Raw genomic sequence first — 19,865 nt, 5'->3', positions numbered from 1 at the left:
CGAGAGGCAAGGGTGCGGGAGCCTGCCCTTCGCGAGTTCCCCCCATGGGTCAGGCCTCACGGTGCTGTCCCCAAGGTCACGTACTGAGCGACAGGCGGCGGGATTTCAATGTGTCCACCTGGCTTGGGATTCTCCCCCACCCCCGAATCCCATTCAGGGTGTAGATTGTGTCTTCGGTAATAAACTCCTCAGGGATTCCTGGTCTTGTCTTTCAGCCAGAGGAGGCTTGAGACACCTGCACTCCTCACCCAGTTTGCTGTGAGGGGGGCCTGGCTGGTGCCCAGGGAGCACATCGGCTTGAATCTGGAACAGTTATTTCCCCGCGGGGAAGTCGTCAAGACAGGTCCGCGGGGGAGTCTGGCACTTACTTTCTCAGGGGCACAACTTCTGATCTTTGCTGCCCCAGGAAGTATACCTCTCCAGCCCCAGTGTTCCCCCTGTCATGTTCCCAGGGTGAGCGGACGGGACGGTGTGAGCTCTGCCCTCCAGACTGAGTAGAGGAAATGAGCCGACTTAGGAGCCAGTCTGGTCACGAACAAGGTGATACCTCCATCCGGAGGGGGGACCAGGGCACAGGAGGCGCCCAGCGTGAGCCTCCGTTGGTGCCCTGGTCTGGTGGAAGCGAGGAAGCCCCAGCCCCTGCCCCTTCTGCTGTTGCGTACGTTGGGCTGCGGACCGCCGGCGGCATCCCTGGCCGGCAGGGGCCGGTCGTGGGAGAGGACGGCTTGCTCTTTCAGCGCCATGGTCGGTCCAGAACTGTTGGTGGGGTAACTCGGCCTGGTTCGCGCGCTTGTTAAACCGGGGTGAGAAGAGGTGATCTTGTTCCCTGAGGGAGTTAAGGGGTTAATTGCCAAGCGACTGTCCTTTGCCTGGAGAACAAAGGACTCCACAAATGGAGATGCTCCCCTACCCGGCACAGGACCTGAGCCCTCCTGAGCCCTCGCCTCAGCTTCCCATGTGTGGACCTGCCCCCAGCCTGGCTGTCACCCACCGGCCTGCCTGGAGCGGGACCCGAGGTGGGGGAGGAGATGGGAAAGAAGTCAAGAGAAGAGATTCGGGTCTCCCTCTTGGCCTGTATTTTAGGATTAAAGGGTTTCAAGCACTTAGCTTTATTGGAATTTCACATCAGAACTTCGAAATTACAGTCTGTCTCCATCCCAAACGAGGTACAGAGATGTCACGTTAGGCAGAACCCAGTGCCCCAATGGCAGCAACTGGAAATAGCAAACCTCGTCCCTAACATTAACCCATCGCTTTCAAGTGAAGAGAAGACCTCTAAAAGGTTTCAGGCAGTTATTTCCAGTGCAATCTGGGTTTCCTGCAACTGGCCTGACTGCACGAACACTCACGGCGGCTAGGCTGCCGTGCAGGGCAGTCTGCTCTCAGAGGGTTGCCTCGGCCGCAGCCGGCCTCGCCGAAGGCAGCGGTAACCCCCCAGACGGCTGGCTGGAAAGCAAAAGCTGAGTGACTCATCAAGGGCTAGTTTTTTTAGAGCGTGATGCTGTAGGCCAGCCGCCTCCTCATTCTATGGATGGAGCTGGCTGGATGGGAGGTTGAGGCGTGTGAGAAGGAATCTGCCCAGAACTCCTGCACGGCCGACCCGCCCTGCAAGTAAGCACAGTGTCCCACCATCTCCTGCCAAACAGAACTCCGGGTGTCCCAAGCCTGTGGCCTCCCTGGGGCGGCAGGCCGGCCACACCCCATTCCTGAGGAGTCAGTGAGGGAGATGCTCCCCCTGGCACTTTGCCACCAGGTTACAAGTGCCAGCAGGTGACAGGGCTTCGTTAGATGATGCTTTACAGCATCCCCTCCCCAGGGCACCTTGGACTGGACCACCTCAGGGTGCAGAGAGAGGGTGGGGGGCCCTCTGTGCAGGGCCCAGCCACGGCAAAGACTCTATACAAGGTGCCAGGACAGTGGTGAGCCCAGGCCTAGACCTGCTGGAGCCGCCCGCCTCAGTCCAAGGAGGGCTGGAGCGCTGAGTGTCTAAAGCCCAAGGGATCTGGGCGTTTAAAGGGCTGCCTGGACCTCCCAGGGCCGTGCCCAGAGGCCAAGCTCAGTGAGGAGAGCTCTTAACCCCCCAGGCCACTGTCCCAGGGACAATGACCTCGCCCTCCCTGGCTGGGCCCTGGGGGTTTACAAGGTGGAAGGGAGGAGAAGCTGGTTGGGGCCATTCACAGGCGAGGTTTTATAGATCTTTTCCCATCCTTTGGTGCTGTCTGGGAGATTGATCGGCTAATGAGGTATTTCTGTTCCAGTCTGATGACTAGAGAGGGTGTGACAAAAAAGAGGGAGGAGGCTGTCAGCCGAGCCTGGGGGCGGAAGGAAGTTACCATAAAACTACAAACGTTCCCAGTGGTTCCCAGGACTAGCACAGTCTGCCCGGAGCCTCCTGCCTGGATGGTGGGTGGGCATCCGGGTACCCTGGCATCAGAGCGTCAGAGCAGAGGCAGACCCGGCCCTGGTGGGAGGACCAGCCGAGGAGCCCGCTCTTGGGGGCTGGGCCTGAGAGAGGGGGCCGGTGATGGTACTAGAAACCCACGCTTGTCTGTATGTGCGCATGCGTGTCTGCGCGTGCGTGTTTGGGAATGTGAGTCAGAGTGCAGAAATGCAGATAAAGGCCTCTCTGACCACACATTTTCCCCTACTCCAGACAGCTCCCATAAAACTAATCTGGGCCCTGCCAAGTGTCGTTTGAGATAAAACAAGTTCAGGGATTTGGCTTCTCAGCCCCAAGGACTGACATGGGACGAACTGCTCCAGAGACCTGTCCGCGGCCTCCTGTGCCACCCGCCTAGGCCCCCAGCTTTTGCTGGCTGCTCACCACCGCCCGGGTGGCTGAGGGGGGCCGGCTGGGGCTCCCTCGCGGGGTGCCCACCTTGAGGGGCAGAGCTCTGCCCCGCCGGGGAGCCTCGCGCCTGCTTCCCAAGCAGATCCTCTGTGGCTTTGTCTGGGAAGCAGAGGGGACTGGGCACACGTTGCAGTTTCTGTTTTCTTCAGCCTTCTTCGTGCTCTTTCTGCCTGTAATTTCCTCCAGCTCCGGCCTTTGGGGATGGTTCCACCACTGAAAGCCCGGCCCAGAGGGTGTTCTTACCTGTGGGGTGGAGCAGGAGGTGCTGAAACTGCCTGCTTTCGGGCCCTAACTACACTGCCTGGAGTCCCGAGTTCAGAAAGTTCTTTCCCGCTCTGATAGGCGGCCCTTGTCACACGAGGTCTGGCAGGACAGGCCTCGGAAGCAGAAGTGTGTGTCCTAAGGCTGGTGAGGACGCTCTTGGTAAGATTAGAAAGGCAGGAGTGATGCCTCGGGTTTTCACGTTCTGACTGCAAGATTTAAGTCTCCCGGGACTTTGACATCGGTTACGTCTAAGGAGGGAGGCTCAAGACAATGTGAATTATGGGGATAAATCAGCAATTAGATAGGAGCCAATTTTAGAGTTTGCCGATGGGACAGTACAGGTACAATGGTGCCCTTATGTTGGGTTGTAAAGAAAAGACGTAAGGGAAAGGAATTGTAGCTTTATGATTTTATCTGCTTTAATAAATTAAATGGTAACGCTGAGGGAGAGAGAACTGCAGAAATTGTGGCTTCAGCGCAGCTAGGGGCGGAGAAGGCGTTCTGTAGAGCAAGAGAGTGATTATTAGTGATGGCAGAAGCTGGGCAGATGGACAGATTGACATCGGGAGAGTTGGGTCATGGCCCCCAGACTGCCCCAACTGGGGGGACCAAAGCCCCAGTCCTCAGGCCACCCACCCTTCCCTCTAGGTTGGGGTACCTCTTCTTTTTCTAGAAAACTTTCTGTCCAGTACTAGAACATAAGTCCTATAAATAGGCTGTAAAGATGCCACCGTGCTGGTGGCAGAGCAGGGGCGCCAGTGCAGGGGTCTCCTTTCTGGGTTACAGGTGGGGATGGAGGCCTCCTTTTCTCTGCAGCGTCATTTAACAGAGAGTCTCTCTTGGAACAGACAAATACAAATCTTCCCTCACACACTGATGATTATAAATTCTTTTTGCGTGCGTCACAGATATAAACAGCATGTCAGCAAAAAGCACGTGCTGCCCCTCCTCCAAGGCCACCACTGTGAGGAGAGTGGCGGCAGAGACTGAGGCGACTCGCGCGGCGGGGTGCACACCGCTCCCTCAATGGCTCCGTTGTCTGGACGTCACACGGCTCAAGAGGCAGTGGTCGCAGTCTCCTTAGGTCCTTTTGTTCAGATCCCAGCCCTGCCAGACGTCGCCTGTGTAACCTCTCTGGGCTTTGGTTTCCTCATCTATAAACCATGGACAACTTCGTTAGGTGGTTGTGAGAATTAAATGAATTAATTTATGTAAAACCCTGATAACTGGGCCTGGCATCAACTATAAAGGTATGTGCTACCCTTTGATTGTTGGTTGACTTTATTCAGCCAGCCCTCTACTGATGGACCTGTGAGTTGTTTCCAGTGGGCCGCGGTGTGAAGCTGCGCTGCAGTAAAGCCCTGGGCATTTCGCATATGCCCAGGCACCAGTGTGTCTGTGGGATAATTTCTAGACTTGCTCATGGCGGGTCCACGCAACCTGAAGTGGGGGAAGGCAGCTCTGAAGAAGTGCCTTTTTGTTACTAGATTAAAAGTATATATAGTTTAAAATTTTTTTATTCAATGTTCTACCGTGGTAACTCATACATAAAATTCACCATTTTAACCATTTTCAAGTGTACAGTTCAGGGGCATTAGGTACATTCACATGTTGTGTGGCCGTCACCACCATCCGTCCATCTCCAGAACTTTTTTGTCACCCCACAGTGAGACTCTCACCTGTTAAACAATAACCTGGAAGAGAATAGAATTCTCTCCTGCAGCCCATGGCACCTGTATGGTAACAGAATTACCATATGATCCAGCAATTCTACTTCCAGATGTATCCCCAGAATAACTGAAAGCAGAGACTCAGAGGTATTGGTCCACCGATGTTCATAGCGGCATTATTCACAATAGTCAAAAGGTAGAAATGTACACCGTTCTATTTTCTGTCTCTCCAAATTTGACGATTCTAGGTACCTCATATGAGCGAAATCATACAATGGTGTCTTTTTTTTTTTTTTTTTTAACATCTTTATTTGAGTATAACTGTTTTACAATAGTGTGTTAGTTTCTCCTTTACAAAAAAGTGAATCAGTTATACATATACATATGTTCCCATAACTCTTCCCTCTTGATTCACCCTCCCTCCCACCCTCCCTATCCCACCCCTCTAGGTGGTCACAAAGCACAGAGGTGAACTCCCTGTGCTATGCGGCAGCTTCCCACTAGCTATCTAATTTACATTTGGTAGTCTGTATATGTCCCTGCCACTCTCTCACATGGTCACAGCTTACCCTTCCCCCTCCGCATATCCTCAAGTCCATGCTCTAGTAGGTCTGAGTTTTATTCCCATCCTACCACTAATCTCTTCATGACATTTTTTTTTTAGATTCCATATATATGTGTTAGCATACGGTATTTGTTTTTATCCTTCTGACTTACTTCACTCTGTATGACAGACTCCAGGTCCATCCACCTCACTACAAATAACTCAGTTTCATTTCTTTTTATGGCTGAGTAATATTCCATTGTATATATGTGCCACATCTTCCTTATCCATTCATCTGTTGATGGACACTTAGGTTGCTTCCATGTCCTGGCTATCGTAAATAGAGCTGCAATAAACATTTTGGTACATGACTCTTTTTGAATTATGGTTTTCTCAAGGTATATGCCCAGTAGTGGGATTGCTGGGTCATATGGTAGTTCTATTTGTAGTTTTTTAAGGAACCTCCATACTGTCTCCATAGTGGCTGTATCAATTTACATTCCCACCAGCAGTGCAAGAGTGTTCCCTTTTCTCCACACCTTCTCCAGCATTTATTGTTTCTAGAGTTTTGGATGATGGCCAATCTGACCGGTGTGAGATGATATCTCATTGTAGTTTTGATTTGCATTTCTCTAATGATTAATGATGTTGAGCATTCTTTCATGTGTTTGTTGGCGATCTGTATATCTTCTTTGGAGAAATGTCTATTTAGTTCTTCTGCCCATTTTTGGATTGGATTGTTTGTTTTTTTGTTATTGAGCTGCCTGAGTTGCTTATAAGTTTTGGATATTAATCCTTTGTCCGTTGGTTCATTTGCAAATATTTTCTCCCATTCTGAGGGTTGTCTTTTGGTCTTGTTTATGGTATCCTTTGCTGTGCAAAAGCTTTTAAGTTTCATTAGATCCCATTTGTGTATTTTTGTTCTTATTTCCATTTCTCTAGGAGATGGGTCAAAAAGGATCTTGCTGTGATGTATGTCATAGAGTGTTCTGCCTATGTTTTCCTCTAAGAGTTTGATAGTGTCTGGCAATGGTGTCTTTTTTTGTCTGACTTATTTCACGTAGCAAAATATCCTCAAGGTTCATCCCTGTTGTAGCGTGTGTCAGAACTTCATTCTCTTTTTAAGGGTGACTAATATTCCATTGTATAGATATGCTACATTTTGCTTATCCACTCACCTGTTGATGGACAGTTCTATCCATGCCTGCTGTGGGGCCTGGGGTTGCATCTTGCGTAGAAAGGGTTCCCTTTCTGGCCTGGGAGCTGAAGACAGGATTCTTGGATTCTGCCTCAGGCCCCTTCCCTACCTCCTGTGGAGAAGGACCCTCTCTTCCCCTCAAAGGACTAAGAAGTCTTCTTGGAAGCAATGACCCAGAGGCTTTGAACTTGCAGACCCCAGGCAGTGGGGAGGGGGAGGCCAGGGGCTGAAATCAGAGTTTATGTGAAAGCCTGCAAGCCACAGGTGAGCAAGAAATTCTTAATGAAATACAAGAACATTCTTTCTACATTTGGGGAGTAGGAAAGTCTTGATTTTATAAACTAATTTTTTACTTATCTGAGTAATAGACTCTCTTCTCAGAGTGGCAGCAGCCTTCCAAGCACCCTTGTCCCTCCTCCCTTTCCAAGCTGAACTGCTTGTTTTCTCTGGAGAAAACCCACAGCCTCAGAGAGGAAACCTCCAGATACTTTGGTAAAGAAAGAGGGCTAGGCATTTTTGTGTGTGTTTATTTTTATCTAAGAAGTAGAGCTCCAACGTGATTTCTCAGCACCATCTTTCCCTGTTGATGGAAATGCCCTTACCGTATATTAAATCCCTGTATGGACTAATTCAACAAATACTGGGCACCTACTGTATGCCTGGAACTGTTCCAGGCACTTGTATTGGAGACGGTCAGGTATGTAAGTAGACTACCTGGGGTCTAGAAGGTGTTATGTGTTAGGGACGAAAGCTGAGGGGTGGAGAGTGGGGTGCCACTGGAGACGGGGGGTGGGTCAGGCCATGTGGAGGTGGTGACACGTGAGCAGGTGAGGGATGGCTGTGCATGTCTGGGGAAGGTGTGTGTGCAGGACAGCCCATGCAGAGGCCCTGGGCCGCCGTGGCTGGAACAGGTGGGTGGGTGAAGGGGTCACAGAGAATATTAGGTGGTGAAGTCAGAGAGTAAAAGGGGGCCCATACTGTGTAGGGCCTTGAAAGCCATTTTAAGAGTGTTGAGTTTTACTGAATGAAGACGGGAGCTTTTGTCGTGCTCTGATCAAGGGGTGTGATATGATGGCACCGGCGAGGGATCGCTGAGATGCTGCAGAGGGGCCAGGGCGGCGGCGGGGAGAGCAGGCAGATGCTTGTGTCTGCGAGGAGGGCAAGGAACGGTCCGATCCAGCGACGTCCTAGTGACTCAGACGTGGGGGTGAGAGAGGAGTGAAAAATAAGTACAGAACTGGTCCTGAGTCCCTGGAAAGACGGGACGGCCATCGACTGACTTGGGGAGACTGTAGTTTTGGGTCGGGTGGTTGGTGGCATCAGCTTTGGACGTGTTAGTTTGACATGGTCACCTGACCTCCCAGTGGAAACAGCCGCTGGCCCGTGGGTATTCAGGTCTGCGGTCCAGGGAGGGTGAGGCCCCTCTGCACAGAGGTGGCTTGTGGAAAGCCTAGCAGAGTGAGGGTACACAGGGTGGGGGCCCGGGCGTGCCCGCCAGGCTGAGGTCAGGGGTTGAGCAGGGCCCACCCCCCTCAGGCTGAGGAGAAGCCCTGGAATGTTCCACCAGCCAAAGGAAGCTGTCAGGGAGGAGGGAGACCCAGTGGGTCAGATACTGCCCAGGCTGGTGCAGGAGGCCTGAGAATGGTTGGCTGGAACCCCAAGGAGAGCCCTCGCGACCCCGACGGGGACAGTCTCTGTGGGCTCGGGTTCCACCAAACCATCATAATGAGTCGAGCTTTAGAAGATGTGCCAATGTGCGTACTCTTCATTATACTCCATCACGCTTCACTTTCAGGATTTTCCTGGCTGTTCTTGAACGTTTATTTTTTCATATGAATTTTGGGGTCAGATAATCTAGTTCTATTAGGATTCTATTAAGTCTTATTTGTATCTCTAAGATAGTTACTGTTTCTATTCAGGATATCTTTCCAGAAGGAAAGAACCACCAGTTAGACCAGTGGTTCTCAACTTGGCAATATCTGGACAAAGTTTCGATTGTCGCTCCTGGGCTGGCACCTAGCTCAGAGAGGGTGGGATCAAGCCGCCGCCACAGAGACTTACCCGGTCCCCAGGGTAGCAGCGCCACACTGGAGAAGCCCAGCCTCAAATGCCTGCACCCTGGCTTTCTGCTAAGGGTCCTCGTCTTCCTTTTCTTGCTGAGTAGAGTATCGGGCTGCTGCATGGCACTCATCCTCTGCAGTGCTCGAGAAGAGTAGACAATACGTAGCGTTGTGGACGTTTTTAAGCCTCTTCCACTGCCCAGGCTCTGGCCCCTTCCTGTCTGTGGGAGATGCAGTTGGCCGTGTCCAATACCCTCACAGAAACGAAACCAGCTCCCCTTACAGCCTAAGTGCGGGTGGAGGACCTGGGCTTCTCTAGTCAGATGCAGCAGCCGGGACTGTGGCCAGCCCTTCAAAGAGTGGGGTGCAGGGGCCTGTCTCGCCACTGAAGGTTGCAGACCTTGCGGGATGAGCTACAAGGATTGCAGAATTCAGTGACAGCAGCAGCAGGAGTTTCCTCACCGGGCCACTCTGAAGCTGGGTTTTGGGCACTGCTGCTGGCTAAGCCTTGTCTGCCTGACAATTCTGTGGGCTTTTAAATACCCTTTGGATCGCTTCCCTTTTGCTTTCAACATCGTGTCTGTTTCTGTTGCTTGCAACCAAGAATCCTGACTGATTCACATTGGATTCATTATATTGTGAGAAACACCAGAGGTTGAGATTTTCAACATTGTTTTATTTATGAGACTTTCTACTTCTACAGAAAAGCTAAGAAGTGTGAAACTTTCAGTATCCAAGCATGCAAGTTTCCTACCCAAAACACCAAGTACAATAAGCTATCACAGTTATGTCAGTACTGGGGAAAAAAGGGAAGGTCCTATATTATCAACTTCCTTTATTACTGTCGGTCTGTATATGAGAGATATGATTTGGACCCATGCTATAAACAAACTGTGGACTTGAATTTTACAAGAAGGCTTTAAGACATTTATTTTGCCTGAATTTTGGTTCTTTAGGAGTGAGATGGTTTGGTGATGATTAATAACTTAGGATTGTTTGACGAAATCCATGTCAAACTCAGTGTCAGGCAGAGGAAGGAGGCCATCACCAGCAGCGCTGGCTGTGGGTGACGTGGTGATGGGCTGGCAGAGGAAGAGAAAGGCAAGGACAGCAACGCAGTCAAGTTCATTCTCTTCCTCCTTGGAGAGCACAATTTGGATTCCTTGTCGAATAAGGAAGAACATTCCTCACGTTTGTTCTCACTGTGCAAACACCAGGCCCCTTTGGGTAACACAGGGACAGGCTCAGTTTAGATTTTCCTTGCATTTCTGCCCACTGCCCAGGCCCACATTCTCTCCAGGCATCCCTTTCCAGTCCCTGTCCTTGACTCCTCTTCTTCAACGGAAAATGTAGCTTTCTGCTGGCCTCTGGAAGAGCTCCCATTTTTGTCTAGTACCCTTGTCCCAGCAAGAACGGGGCCGAGAACGAGGCCGAATGAAGAAGCCGGAGCCCAGGACCGCCCGGACAGGGGCTTGTCCCCAGGTGCCCTCTGCTGTCTCAGGTGCCTCCTGGACAAGATAAGAGGCCTCAGCACCCGATGTAAGGAAGCAGAGTGGTCGTCCAGAAAACCCACGCAAGCTGCTTGCAGTAAAACCGGGAGTGGCCAAGGTCCTGTGGGAGCCGCGGGGCGTGTGCTTCAAGGATGAGTGGAGCCACGGGCCGAGTCCCTCCTTCCTGACACCCAGGGGAGCCCGGGGAGGCCGGAGCGCCAGGGCCATGAGTCTGAAACAGCAGAATGAGCAAGAGGGTGGGCTGTGCTTTGTCCCATGCATTCCCGCTTGGAGAAATGGGGGGAAACAATGTGTAGATCAATTCGACTTACACTCAGTGGTAATATTTAAGTCTGGCTTAAAGGAAAAAATGTGTATATATGTAACACGCATTTCATTTGGTTTAAGCAGCTCCTGCTGACTGCCTGCCCTACGGTCACTCTCCTTGGCACTTTTCAGACATCTGGTGACAAGATTCCCAGGCCTAGAGATAAACCACAATTGGTCTTCTCCAGGTGCAGTCCTATCTAGGTTTTGTGAGACCTGAAGCTTCCATAATTGGGGAGTAGAGGGAAGCTTTCTCTGAGAAAGATTATAATAATGAATACAAAGTTAGCTGCCATGTGACTTTTTATTTAGAATGACAAACTATAAGACGAATTACAAATTTTAAAAAGCTAACCAATTCTGCAAACATCATGAAGTCCTGATGAATAACATAACATCTGTATTAATGGATGGTCATTAATGCCTTTTCTCCCTATAGTTCTGGGCTCTGTCCTCTCTGATCCAAGTCCAAGGCTCAGGAGAACGTTAAAGGCTTTGTAAAGGAATTGGGAAATACTACAGACAGACTGAGGTAAGGTCAGGACAGGAAGGGATTTTCCAGAAATGCAGCTTAAACAATCTGAGATAACCGTCTTGTTTTTATTGTTTGCTGTGAAATACAGTGTGAATGGATGTCCACGTGGAAGCACACTCCCCACAGGGAGGTCTGGTTTCCAGTGGCCGCTGGGTTTAGGGGTTACTCACTGCCACCAAACTAAGCCCTTTTCTTCATGTTCACAGAGGTTGGTCACAGCTTCCCTGGCAAAAGCCAACGTAGGAGAGGCGTCCTCAACACCAAGGGAAGCATATGATGATGGCACTTGTGATAAACGTATTTTAACAATATACCTTTCATACTGTAACATTTCTCTAAAGAAAAGCTCAGGTCAGAAGGTCTTGGAATTTTCCAGATCTTCAGGTGGATCCATATACCAAAAGAAGTAACTCCCCTAAAAGCTCAACCTCTAATACATCAAAACTCTACTTACACCTCAAACAGGAGCCAAGAATGAGGGAGATTCAGAGATTACTGATGCAGAAATCCAAGTGAGAAAAGTCTGGACTCAATCGACAAACAGATCATACACAAAAGAGCAAAAGAATAAACCTGAAAGGAAAAAAATATCTTCAACTGATGTGAAATAAATATTAATGTTGGCGTTGCCAACATTAGGAGCTTCCAATTCTTTTTTTTTTTTTTTAATTACTTATTTTATTTATTTATTTTTGGCTGCGTTGGGCTTTCTCTAGTTGTGGTGAGTGGGGGCTGCCCTTTGTTGCAGTGCGCGGACTTCTCTTGTTGCGGAGCAAGGGCTCTAGGTGCGCGGGCTCAGCAGTTGTGGCACACCCGCTTAGCTGCTCTGTGGCATGTGGGATCTTCCTGGACCAGGGCTTGAACCCGTGTCCCCTGCATTGGCACACAGATTCTTAACCACTGTGCCACCATGGAAGCCCCCAATTCTTTATTAGAAGTTTCCAATTCCCATTTTAGTTAACAGAGAACTGACACATAATCTCTTCCAATGTTTCTAGAACACATCCTGTACCCTCCCCCGTCAGCCACCTTTGAGGTAATATGAGCTCTTTTGGTAAAAGCCAGTGCTTAGCCAGTATAAAGCAAAAAGCCCCAAAGCTGGCTTTATTTCATTGCTAAGCAGTGTTGCTCCCCGCTCACCACTACTTGCTACTGGGCTTGTGTGGGCTCTGCTCAGGGGGCATGGGAGGGAAACTTGAGGGCTCCTGACTATCCTGGATGAAGAATGTCTTAGGGGAGCAAGAGAGTATCCCGGTGGATAAGACGAAATACCAGTAACAATTACAGGACTTCTTAAAAAAGAGATCTGTGGAAAACGGCTAAGTTACTTTCTAAATTGATCAGTGGTTCATGACCAATTTCTTGGTCCAAAGAGTTTGAAACATCCAAATAGTTGTGCATCTTGGTGTGATATGGGGGGGCAGGGAAGGAAATACAAATCTGTTCTCCCATCCAAGCCTTTTCTTGAGTGATTCTCTAATCAACATCCGGGCTGAACAGGCGCAGGGAATGCTGAACCATAATCCTGTCATTAGTGAGTAAATCTCACTGAATTCAGGCTAAAGCACCTGACTTCTCATTTTGTAAAATACGTACTACCAGATCTTGCCAAGATGTTTATGGCTCCTTCTTGCAACTCAAAGAGGGAATGCGTTCTACAAACGGAGGCCATAAGAAGCAGCCCCACCATTTCATCGCGTAGCCTCCCTGGTTAACTGGCCCGGGCTAGGCTTGCCCACGCAGCTCTGCAAGGAGCTCTCTGGCCAGTTTTCTCGACCTAGGGGCTTCCACACAAAGATGGTCCCATCTGTACAAGGTCTGGTCCAGAAAGCCAATAATCTCATGCATTATTGCATCAGTCTGCGCCATCTGCAATGAGGACAGAAGAGAAGGCAAATTAAGACACTTTCCAGACAGATTCATCTCTTCGTCCAGTGGACCAACTGTAAGCATCCTGTCCCCAAAAAGCACCTGCATTCCTGTCAGCTCCAAAGGGCTCTTGTTTTGTCTTCAAGGTGATGAGCAAAGCGAGTGTGTTCTCAGAGGTGGGCCATCTAGTGAGCAGAGCCATTTCCTAACGCTGGCCCTCTCAGACCCACAACGGCTACAGACAAATGCTGTTTCTTGGAACACCCATCACAAGCTTTGGGGTTATTTGCCGTGGGGAGCAGAGGCCAATGAGCATGCTGTGGCCTGACTTTGCAAAAGGCTCACACTACTATGAGAACTGGAAAATGCTGAAAAGAGAGTGCCACCTGTTCTTACACAAACAGCTTTATAAATGGCATTCTTGGGCTAGCGGCAGGCCCACTTGTTTGTTAATAGGCACCTAAGGTTTTAACACTTGATTCTCAAGGGAAGCAGGAAACACAGGAACTGTCACTTCTGCTAAATACAGCTTTAGCTGTTGGTACCCATAAAGGGAGGGTGAGAATCTAACGATTTATCTGCGTGAGGCCATGAGAGGAGGATGGAGGAAGGTGAGCCGGTGGCACAAGGGGCGGCTCAGAGGAGGATCGGAGGCCGCAAAGAGACAGGGCTCAGACGCGCAGCCTAGAGCGAGCACGGCTCTCCAGAGCTGAGGGTAAGACAAGAGGGCCGAGACCAGGACCTGGGCCCGGAAGCTGGCTGGCCCTGCTCCCGCCTGAGTTCACATCAAAGCCAGGCCAGGGCTAGGGTCCTGAGGGTGGTGATGCCAAAGCCCCTGAAAGAGAAAGGCCGTCCACCTGCTCCTGGCCAAGCAGACCTGGCCCAGGGCTCTTCCCAGGCTGCTCACAGAGGGAGGCACCAAGGAGCCCACGAGAGGCTGGCACTGCGCAGACCCCTTCCACCTGTCCTGTTTGTAGCTGCTCTTGCCGGGCTGTCTTCAACCGACTGTGTGGCCACTGCAGGAAACCTTCGAGTTAGGAAGGCCGGTATGTTTGTTGGTTAAAACAGTTTCTGAACATATGCAAGGGCAGCGCCCAGGAGGGGCTCTCAGCTGTGACGGGCTCCGAGGTGCCCGGGAGGCCGGCACCCACCTCCTAAGGAGCTGGTGCGGGAAGAGAAAACACTGAGTTTCATCCTTTAGTTAATCTTTTTTTGCAGCTGAGCTGACTTCTGAACGTGAATGAAGGCGCCGGGGTTTTCCGAGTTGCCCCAGGCTCAGGTGTAGACCGGCAGTGCTGAGGCGTGGCTGCAGGTGAGCTGTTATGTGGCGACCCTGAGCTTGGTGACACGACCCAGCTCCTGAGCCCCAGCAGCCCAGTCTGTGGGTGAGACCTGAGGGCGGTCCATTGTGAACCTGGACTGTCTCCCCAGAATGTAGGGAAATGTGATTGGAATACAGAAGCAGAGACCTGAATGTCTCCGAGGAGCTTTCTCTGGGTTACATTCTCTCACACTCTACGTGCTGGGCCGGCCGTGGTCTCCTTGGCTGCTCGCCACTCCCAGGGTGACAGGACAGCAGAGGAGCAGGAGGGTGCAGGCTCAGGGAGGAGAGGCAGCCGGGTCTGAGCAGGCTTCACGGGCTGAGGCCCCTCCCACAGATGTCCAGGGCCTGGGCAGGAAGTCAGAGGTCAGGCAACAAAAATGCCACCAGCACCTGCATGATTCAGAAGTGTCTGCCTTTTTTTTTTTTTTTTTGCGGTACGCGGGCCTCTCACTGTTGTGGCCTCTCCCGTTGTGGAGCGGAGGCTCCGGACGTGCAGGCGCAGCGGCCACGCCTCACGGGCCCAGCTGCTCCGCGGCATGTGGGATCTTCCCGGACCAGGGCACAAACCTGTGTCCCCTGCATCGGCAGGCGGACTCTCAATCACTGCGCCACCAGGGAAGCCCTGCCTTTGACTTTTAAAATAACTTTCAATTTTAGAACAGTTTTAGATTTATAGTTTGACCCAAAAGAAAATACTGAGAAATCTCAAATCACTCAGTTTTCCTGTTAACATCTTACAGTAGTATAGTACATTTGTCAGAATTAATGAACCAATATTAATGTTTTATTAACATTATCTTTAGGTCAGAGTTTATTCTGATTTCCTCAGTTTTTCCCTAATGTCCTTCTTCTGTTCCAGGATTCCATCCAAGACACGACATTACATTTAGTCATCATCCCACCTTAGGCTCCTCTTGGCTGTGACAGTTTCTCAGACTTTCCTGTTTTTGATGACCTTGACAGTCTTAAGGAGGACTGGTCAGGTAATTTTGTCAAATGTCCTTCAACTGGGGTTCTTGTCAACTGTTTTTTCAAAATTAGACTGGGGTTATAGGTTTGGGGTAGGAAGGCCACAGAAGTAAAGTGCCATGTTCATCACTTCATATCAACATGACTTATCCCTGCTGATGCTGACCTTGATCACCTGGCTGAGGTGGTGGCTGAAAAGTGACTATTATAATTTACACTTGGCCAGAGAAAAAGTTGGTTGATACCAAGTTCTACAGATATGAGGACATTATTTAACTCTCGCCTATGTAGTTCCCCTCCCCAAATGGATTTGGAGGTAAGTGAGATGTGCATTTTATAAAAGCACACGATAGATCCTTGTGCTGGGGTGGGCCCTGAGGAGATGGCACCCAGCAGGTGAAAAGCAAGTCCTCTGCTCTCGGCCATGCCCAGCCTCTGGGAGGTCTTCTCTCTGAGCCCGAGAGGGCAGACTGACAGGCTGGCTGCGTGGTCTGCCCACCCCCACACACGTTGTTCTCCTAGGACCAAGCAGAACCTTGCGGGCACTGGTTACTGAGGTTCTTGGCAGTCCCACTGGGCACTGGGACTTTCTTCAGGTTCACATTCAAACAGAGCCTGCCCTGGAGGGGAGCCGGAGGGGGCCTCTGGGTACTGGGAACATTCCTTTCTTGATTTGGTTGCTGGCTACATGGGTGTTTTTGGTTTGCAAAAATGCATCAAGCTATACCTTTCTGTATATACCTTATATGACAATAAAAAATAGAAACAAAAACAGAAAAAAACCTAACTCCAAGAACCAGCACGTTGTTTTTTTTTTTTGAGATGAGGTCATAACATAAAATTTGCTATTTTAACCATTTTTATATGTACAATTCAGTGGCATCAAGTACATTCACAATGCTGTGCAACCACCACTACTATCCATTTCCAAAACTTTTTCATTATCCCAAACAGGAATTCTGCACTACTCCTCAGCCCCTAATAACCTCTATTCTACTTTGTCTTGTTTTCCATTTTGTTTGGCTTGGTTTATAGTATATGTCCTAGGGGGTATGGAGCGGTACCTCATTGTGGTTTTGATTGCATTTCCCTAAAAGCTAATGATGTTGAACATTCTTATTGGCCATTTGTACATCTTCTTTGGAGAGATGTCTAAATTCACTGCCAGTTTTTTTTTTTTTGCGGTACGTGGGCCTCTCACTGTTGTGGCCTCTCCCGTTGCGGAGCACAGGCTCCGGATGCGCAGGCTCAGCGGCCATGGCTCACGGGCTTAGTTGCTCCGTGGCATGTGGGATCGTCCCGGACTGGGGCACGAACCCATGTCTCCTACATCGGCAGGCGGATTCTCAACCACTGCGCCACCAGGAAAGCCCACTGCCAGTTTTTGAACTGGGTTGTTTTACTGTTGTTGAGTTGTACGAATTCCTTTTAAAGTCTAAACACTAAATATTAAACCCCTATCAGATATGTGATTTCCAAATATTTCCAAGTATAAATTCGAAATTTTTCTCCCATTTCAAGATTTGTCTTTTCACCTTCTAGATAGTGTCCTTTGATTTGCAAAGGTTTTTATTTTGATGAAATCCAATGTGTTTTTTCTTTTGTTGCCTGTGCTTTTAGTGTCATTATTCAAGAAATCATTGCTGAGTCCCATGCCATAAGTGGTGCTCACGTTTGACTTGGACTGTAAAGAACCTCTCAGGTCAGCTGGGCTTCCAGAAGGAGCTCTTTGTAATTAGCAAACTTTAAAAAAAATTAACAGATGAAATTCTTTGAGCCACTGCAGTGACCATATTTTCACTGAAGTCTTATTTCTCTTCATGAGGAGGAAGAGTCATGAACTGTAACTGAAAGACGACAGCCTGGGGAGACAGGAGATGAGCTTTCGCTGTGGGCCCTGGCAGTGAGCTGTGTGACCTGGGAGAAGTCCCCTCCCTTGTCGGAGCCTCCCTTTCCTCTTCTGTGCCACGCAGGTGTCGCATAGGGCAGGCTCTGGGTCTGGCCCAGCTGTCCCCTCCCATCCTGTCCAGCCACGTTTGGACAGCATCTTGGTACCCACACTCTTCAAAGGCTGGGTCCTTGGGTGATAACCCACCTTTTACCTGGGATGACAGTGAGAACCAGGATGCCAGAAAAGGGGAGACTTACCAGTGTGATGACTTCCTGGGCAATCGCGTGGCCTCCGGGAGCCCAGAGCAGGAAGTTCAGGAGGAGGCGCCTGATCAGCTGCTGACAGGCAGGCGGTCTGGGAGCTCCCTCTCCGCCCTCTCCGGCTGCTGCCTGCAGATCCCTGGCCGAGAGGGTTGGACTCCTGAGCAGCTTCATGAGGCAGCTGAGCACTGCCTTCACCTCCACCTGGGAAGTAGAATTTCAAAGGGAAGAGATTAGGGGAGAGTCGGGACACGCAGGTTGTAGGATGACTCAGTTCTTTGAAGCAACCCCCAGAAACAGGAGAGGACTGGCGCCCGAGGGAGGGCAGATGGGGCGGACCATGTCAGAGTTTACACACTGCCCCACACAAACCCAAATGGGCGTAATGGAAATTTCTTGACTTTCTTTCGTCCTGCTCACTAAGCAGCCAGGGCATCATGCCAGGAATCGACCTTTTTTTGTATGAAAGGAAATGGAGAAAAGTCCTCAGCAGAATTTAGTCAGATTTTTATATTGTGGGAAAAAGAACAAAAGGCTCCTTGAAGAATTGCTCACTATCACAGCCACAGGTCAATTAAAGCCCGGTGCTCGGACCTCCGCTGAGCCAAAGTGCCGATAAGAATGAGGTTTGCCTTTTTGCCACCTTCGCGGGGAGGAAGTGCGTGCGTACACAGACACACACACACATACCACACTGGTTTGGTTTAGACACTGGGACACTGTTCATACATGTCTAAAGCTCAAGCAGAGGTCACAAGTCTGTGGAATCCACATAATAATAGTGGCTGTTATAGATCTGTGCGTTGTTTTTGCATAAAAAATATTTATTTCATGCTGAGATTTCTGTTTGCTCTAAGAATGGTACATCAAGTTGTGACTTGGAAAACAGTAAAAACTGAAAGCTGTACATCCAAAATGCCACATGGAACTCATGAAGAGCTATGTTCCCTCATTTTCAAAAGAATACTTAGGCCTACTCTGAAAATTCCCATGACCAGTTTTATGGATTTTGTGTGAGTCGTTTTTTCCCCTGGAAGTTAAGGCTTCATTCAATGAAGTCTGTCATAAGCTCCAGTACACTAGCAGTGCTGTGTGAGCGACTCCAGCCACAAGGCAAGACCGTGAGAAACTGCACCCCAGGGCCCTTCCATGCAGGAGGGCAGCGTCCCTCACCCCCTCTTCTCTTGTCCGGGACCAGCCTGCCCTTGTCTGACAGTGTCTACGGGGGCCCACGACTGTCCTGCACCTAGGTAGGTCTGCAAAAATGTCAGGGCTTAGGAAGCAATGCCTCCGTGTCCATTTTCTTCCTGACTGGAATTTGATTTTCTCCTCTCATCCAATATTCCCTGAGGCTTGTCTTCTTCCTTTCTCTTTCACTCCAGGCTGTCTTTCCCTTCAAATACCTTCCTCACTTGCCCCAAAATTTAATGCTTTCTAAAAATCTTTCCAGGAGAAAAATATACGCTTTCTTTTCTAAGTATTAATTTTTATCCTGCATTATGGAAATTTATATATGCTCACTGTAAAACATTTGAACAAAAAAGTAAAAAGAAAAAAATCAAAATGACTATAACTCCACTATCCAAAGAGACTCGTTGAAAGTGAGGTTTACATCCTTATCATCTTTTTTCTATGCATTGTGAACACAGCACTCACTATACATAAGGTATTCTAGAGTTTTCACAGTTCACTATAAGCAATTTACCATTATCTATAGCACATTTTCTTTGATAACATGATTTTTCATGGTAGAATGCTATTCTGTTGTTGTAATACAGCACAATTTATTTAGCCAATATCCTTACTATTGAAATGTAGGCCATTTTCAGTTATTGTAGTTACAAACAATGCTGCAATGATCTTGTACATAAATCTTTATATGGCTCTCTAACTACTTCCTTAGGCTAATTCCTAGAAGTAGAATGACAGGGTTAAAGAGTATGAACCCTCACCTAATTCTTAAGAGTATACAAACATAGACAGTTTGTTTTTTATCATGATTTAATCCAAAGTTAGCAAAAGACGATGAACACTGGCTGGCAGAGAACATGGTTTGCAGAGTGGAGCGGGTCTCTGAGCAGGCCGTACACATCCCAGGCAGGAACAGCTGCTCTTTGCCCCACCCCCTCCCAATCCTGAACCTCAAGGATGCCCAGCAGAGGTGACAGTTCCAGTCACAGAGCACTGCTGTGTACAGTCCAGTACCGTGATTTAATTATGCCTTTCAAGGCAAAGGTACAGATATTGTCAAGCTCAGTCAAATCTTACAATAATCATGCTTTCAAAGACAGTTCACAGTTTGTCAAGTCATCCAACAGACCATCAAAGGTCAGGAGAGCGAGAAGTATGCACTACTAGTTAAACTAGGAAAACTGGGCCCCATTTGCTCCCCGGGATGCCACACAAACTGGTGCCTCAGGTTGAGCACCGAGAAGGAAGAGGAAGGAAACAGACGTACTGGCACTAAACTACTCTAAGTGAGCTAATCCGTTTTCATCCAGGCTGCCAAAGCACCCCCTGAGTAAGAACCAGGCATACGTTTTATTAAAAAAAAAAAAAAAAAAAAAAAAAAAAAGGACCAACTTAACTAGTAGATAGATAGGCCAATGCAGA

At 49.2% G+C, this 19,865-nt stretch overlaps 2 protein-coding genes across 10 annotated transcripts in view; one reads left to right on the top strand and one right to left on the bottom strand.

The window, feature by feature from the left end:
- Nucleotides 1–19,865, top strand: part of AOPEP (aminopeptidase O (putative)) — a 572,337-nt gene that overhangs the window by 373,275 nt on the left and 179,197 nt on the right. For 2 of the 7 annotated variants that reach the window (XR_010841933.1, XR_010841932.1), the window contains exon 16: nucleotides 14,992–15,115. The exons of 2 other annotated variants lie outside the window; for them this stretch is intronic. Coding sequence is in view for 1 of the 5 variants with exons in the window: in XM_067041203.1 (XP_066897304.1) it covers nucleotides 10,844–10,894 (51 nt within the window). In the remaining 4 variants the exon portion in view is untranslated. Of the gene's footprint in view, nucleotides 1–10,843; nucleotides 10,937–11,404; nucleotides 11,791–14,026; nucleotides 14,121–14,991; nucleotides 15,116–19,865 lie in introns of those variants that run through there. 3 more of the 7 variants (XR_010841934.1, XM_067041203.1, XM_067041199.1) reach the window with 3 other exon arrangements.
- FANCC (FA complementation group C) overlaps nucleotides 9,245–19,865 on the bottom strand; it is a 292,921-nt gene continuing 282,300 nt past the window's right edge. For 2 of the 3 annotated variants that reach the window (XM_059072358.2, XM_059072361.2), the window contains 2 exons: nucleotides 17,250–17,456; nucleotides 10,696–12,808 (listed from right to left, as the gene is read on the bottom strand). In XM_059072358.2, the coding sequence (XP_058928341.1) occupies nucleotides 12,665–12,808; nucleotides 17,250–17,456 (351 nt within the window). In that variant the 3' untranslated portion in view covers nucleotides 10,696–12,664. Of the gene's footprint in view, nucleotides 12,809–17,249; nucleotides 17,457–19,865 lie in introns of all 3 variants that reach the window. The other variant, XM_059072360.2, reaches the window with a different exon arrangement.

The sequence above is a fragment of the Kogia breviceps genome, chromosome 8 (genome assembly GCF_026419965.1).
Source record: "Kogia breviceps isolate mKogBre1 chromosome 8, mKogBre1 haplotype 1, whole genome shotgun sequence".
Taxonomy (NCBI): domain Eukaryota; kingdom Metazoa; phylum Chordata; class Mammalia; order Artiodactyla; family Physeteridae; genus Kogia; species Kogia breviceps.
This window is presented reverse-complemented; position numbering and strand designations above follow the sequence as displayed.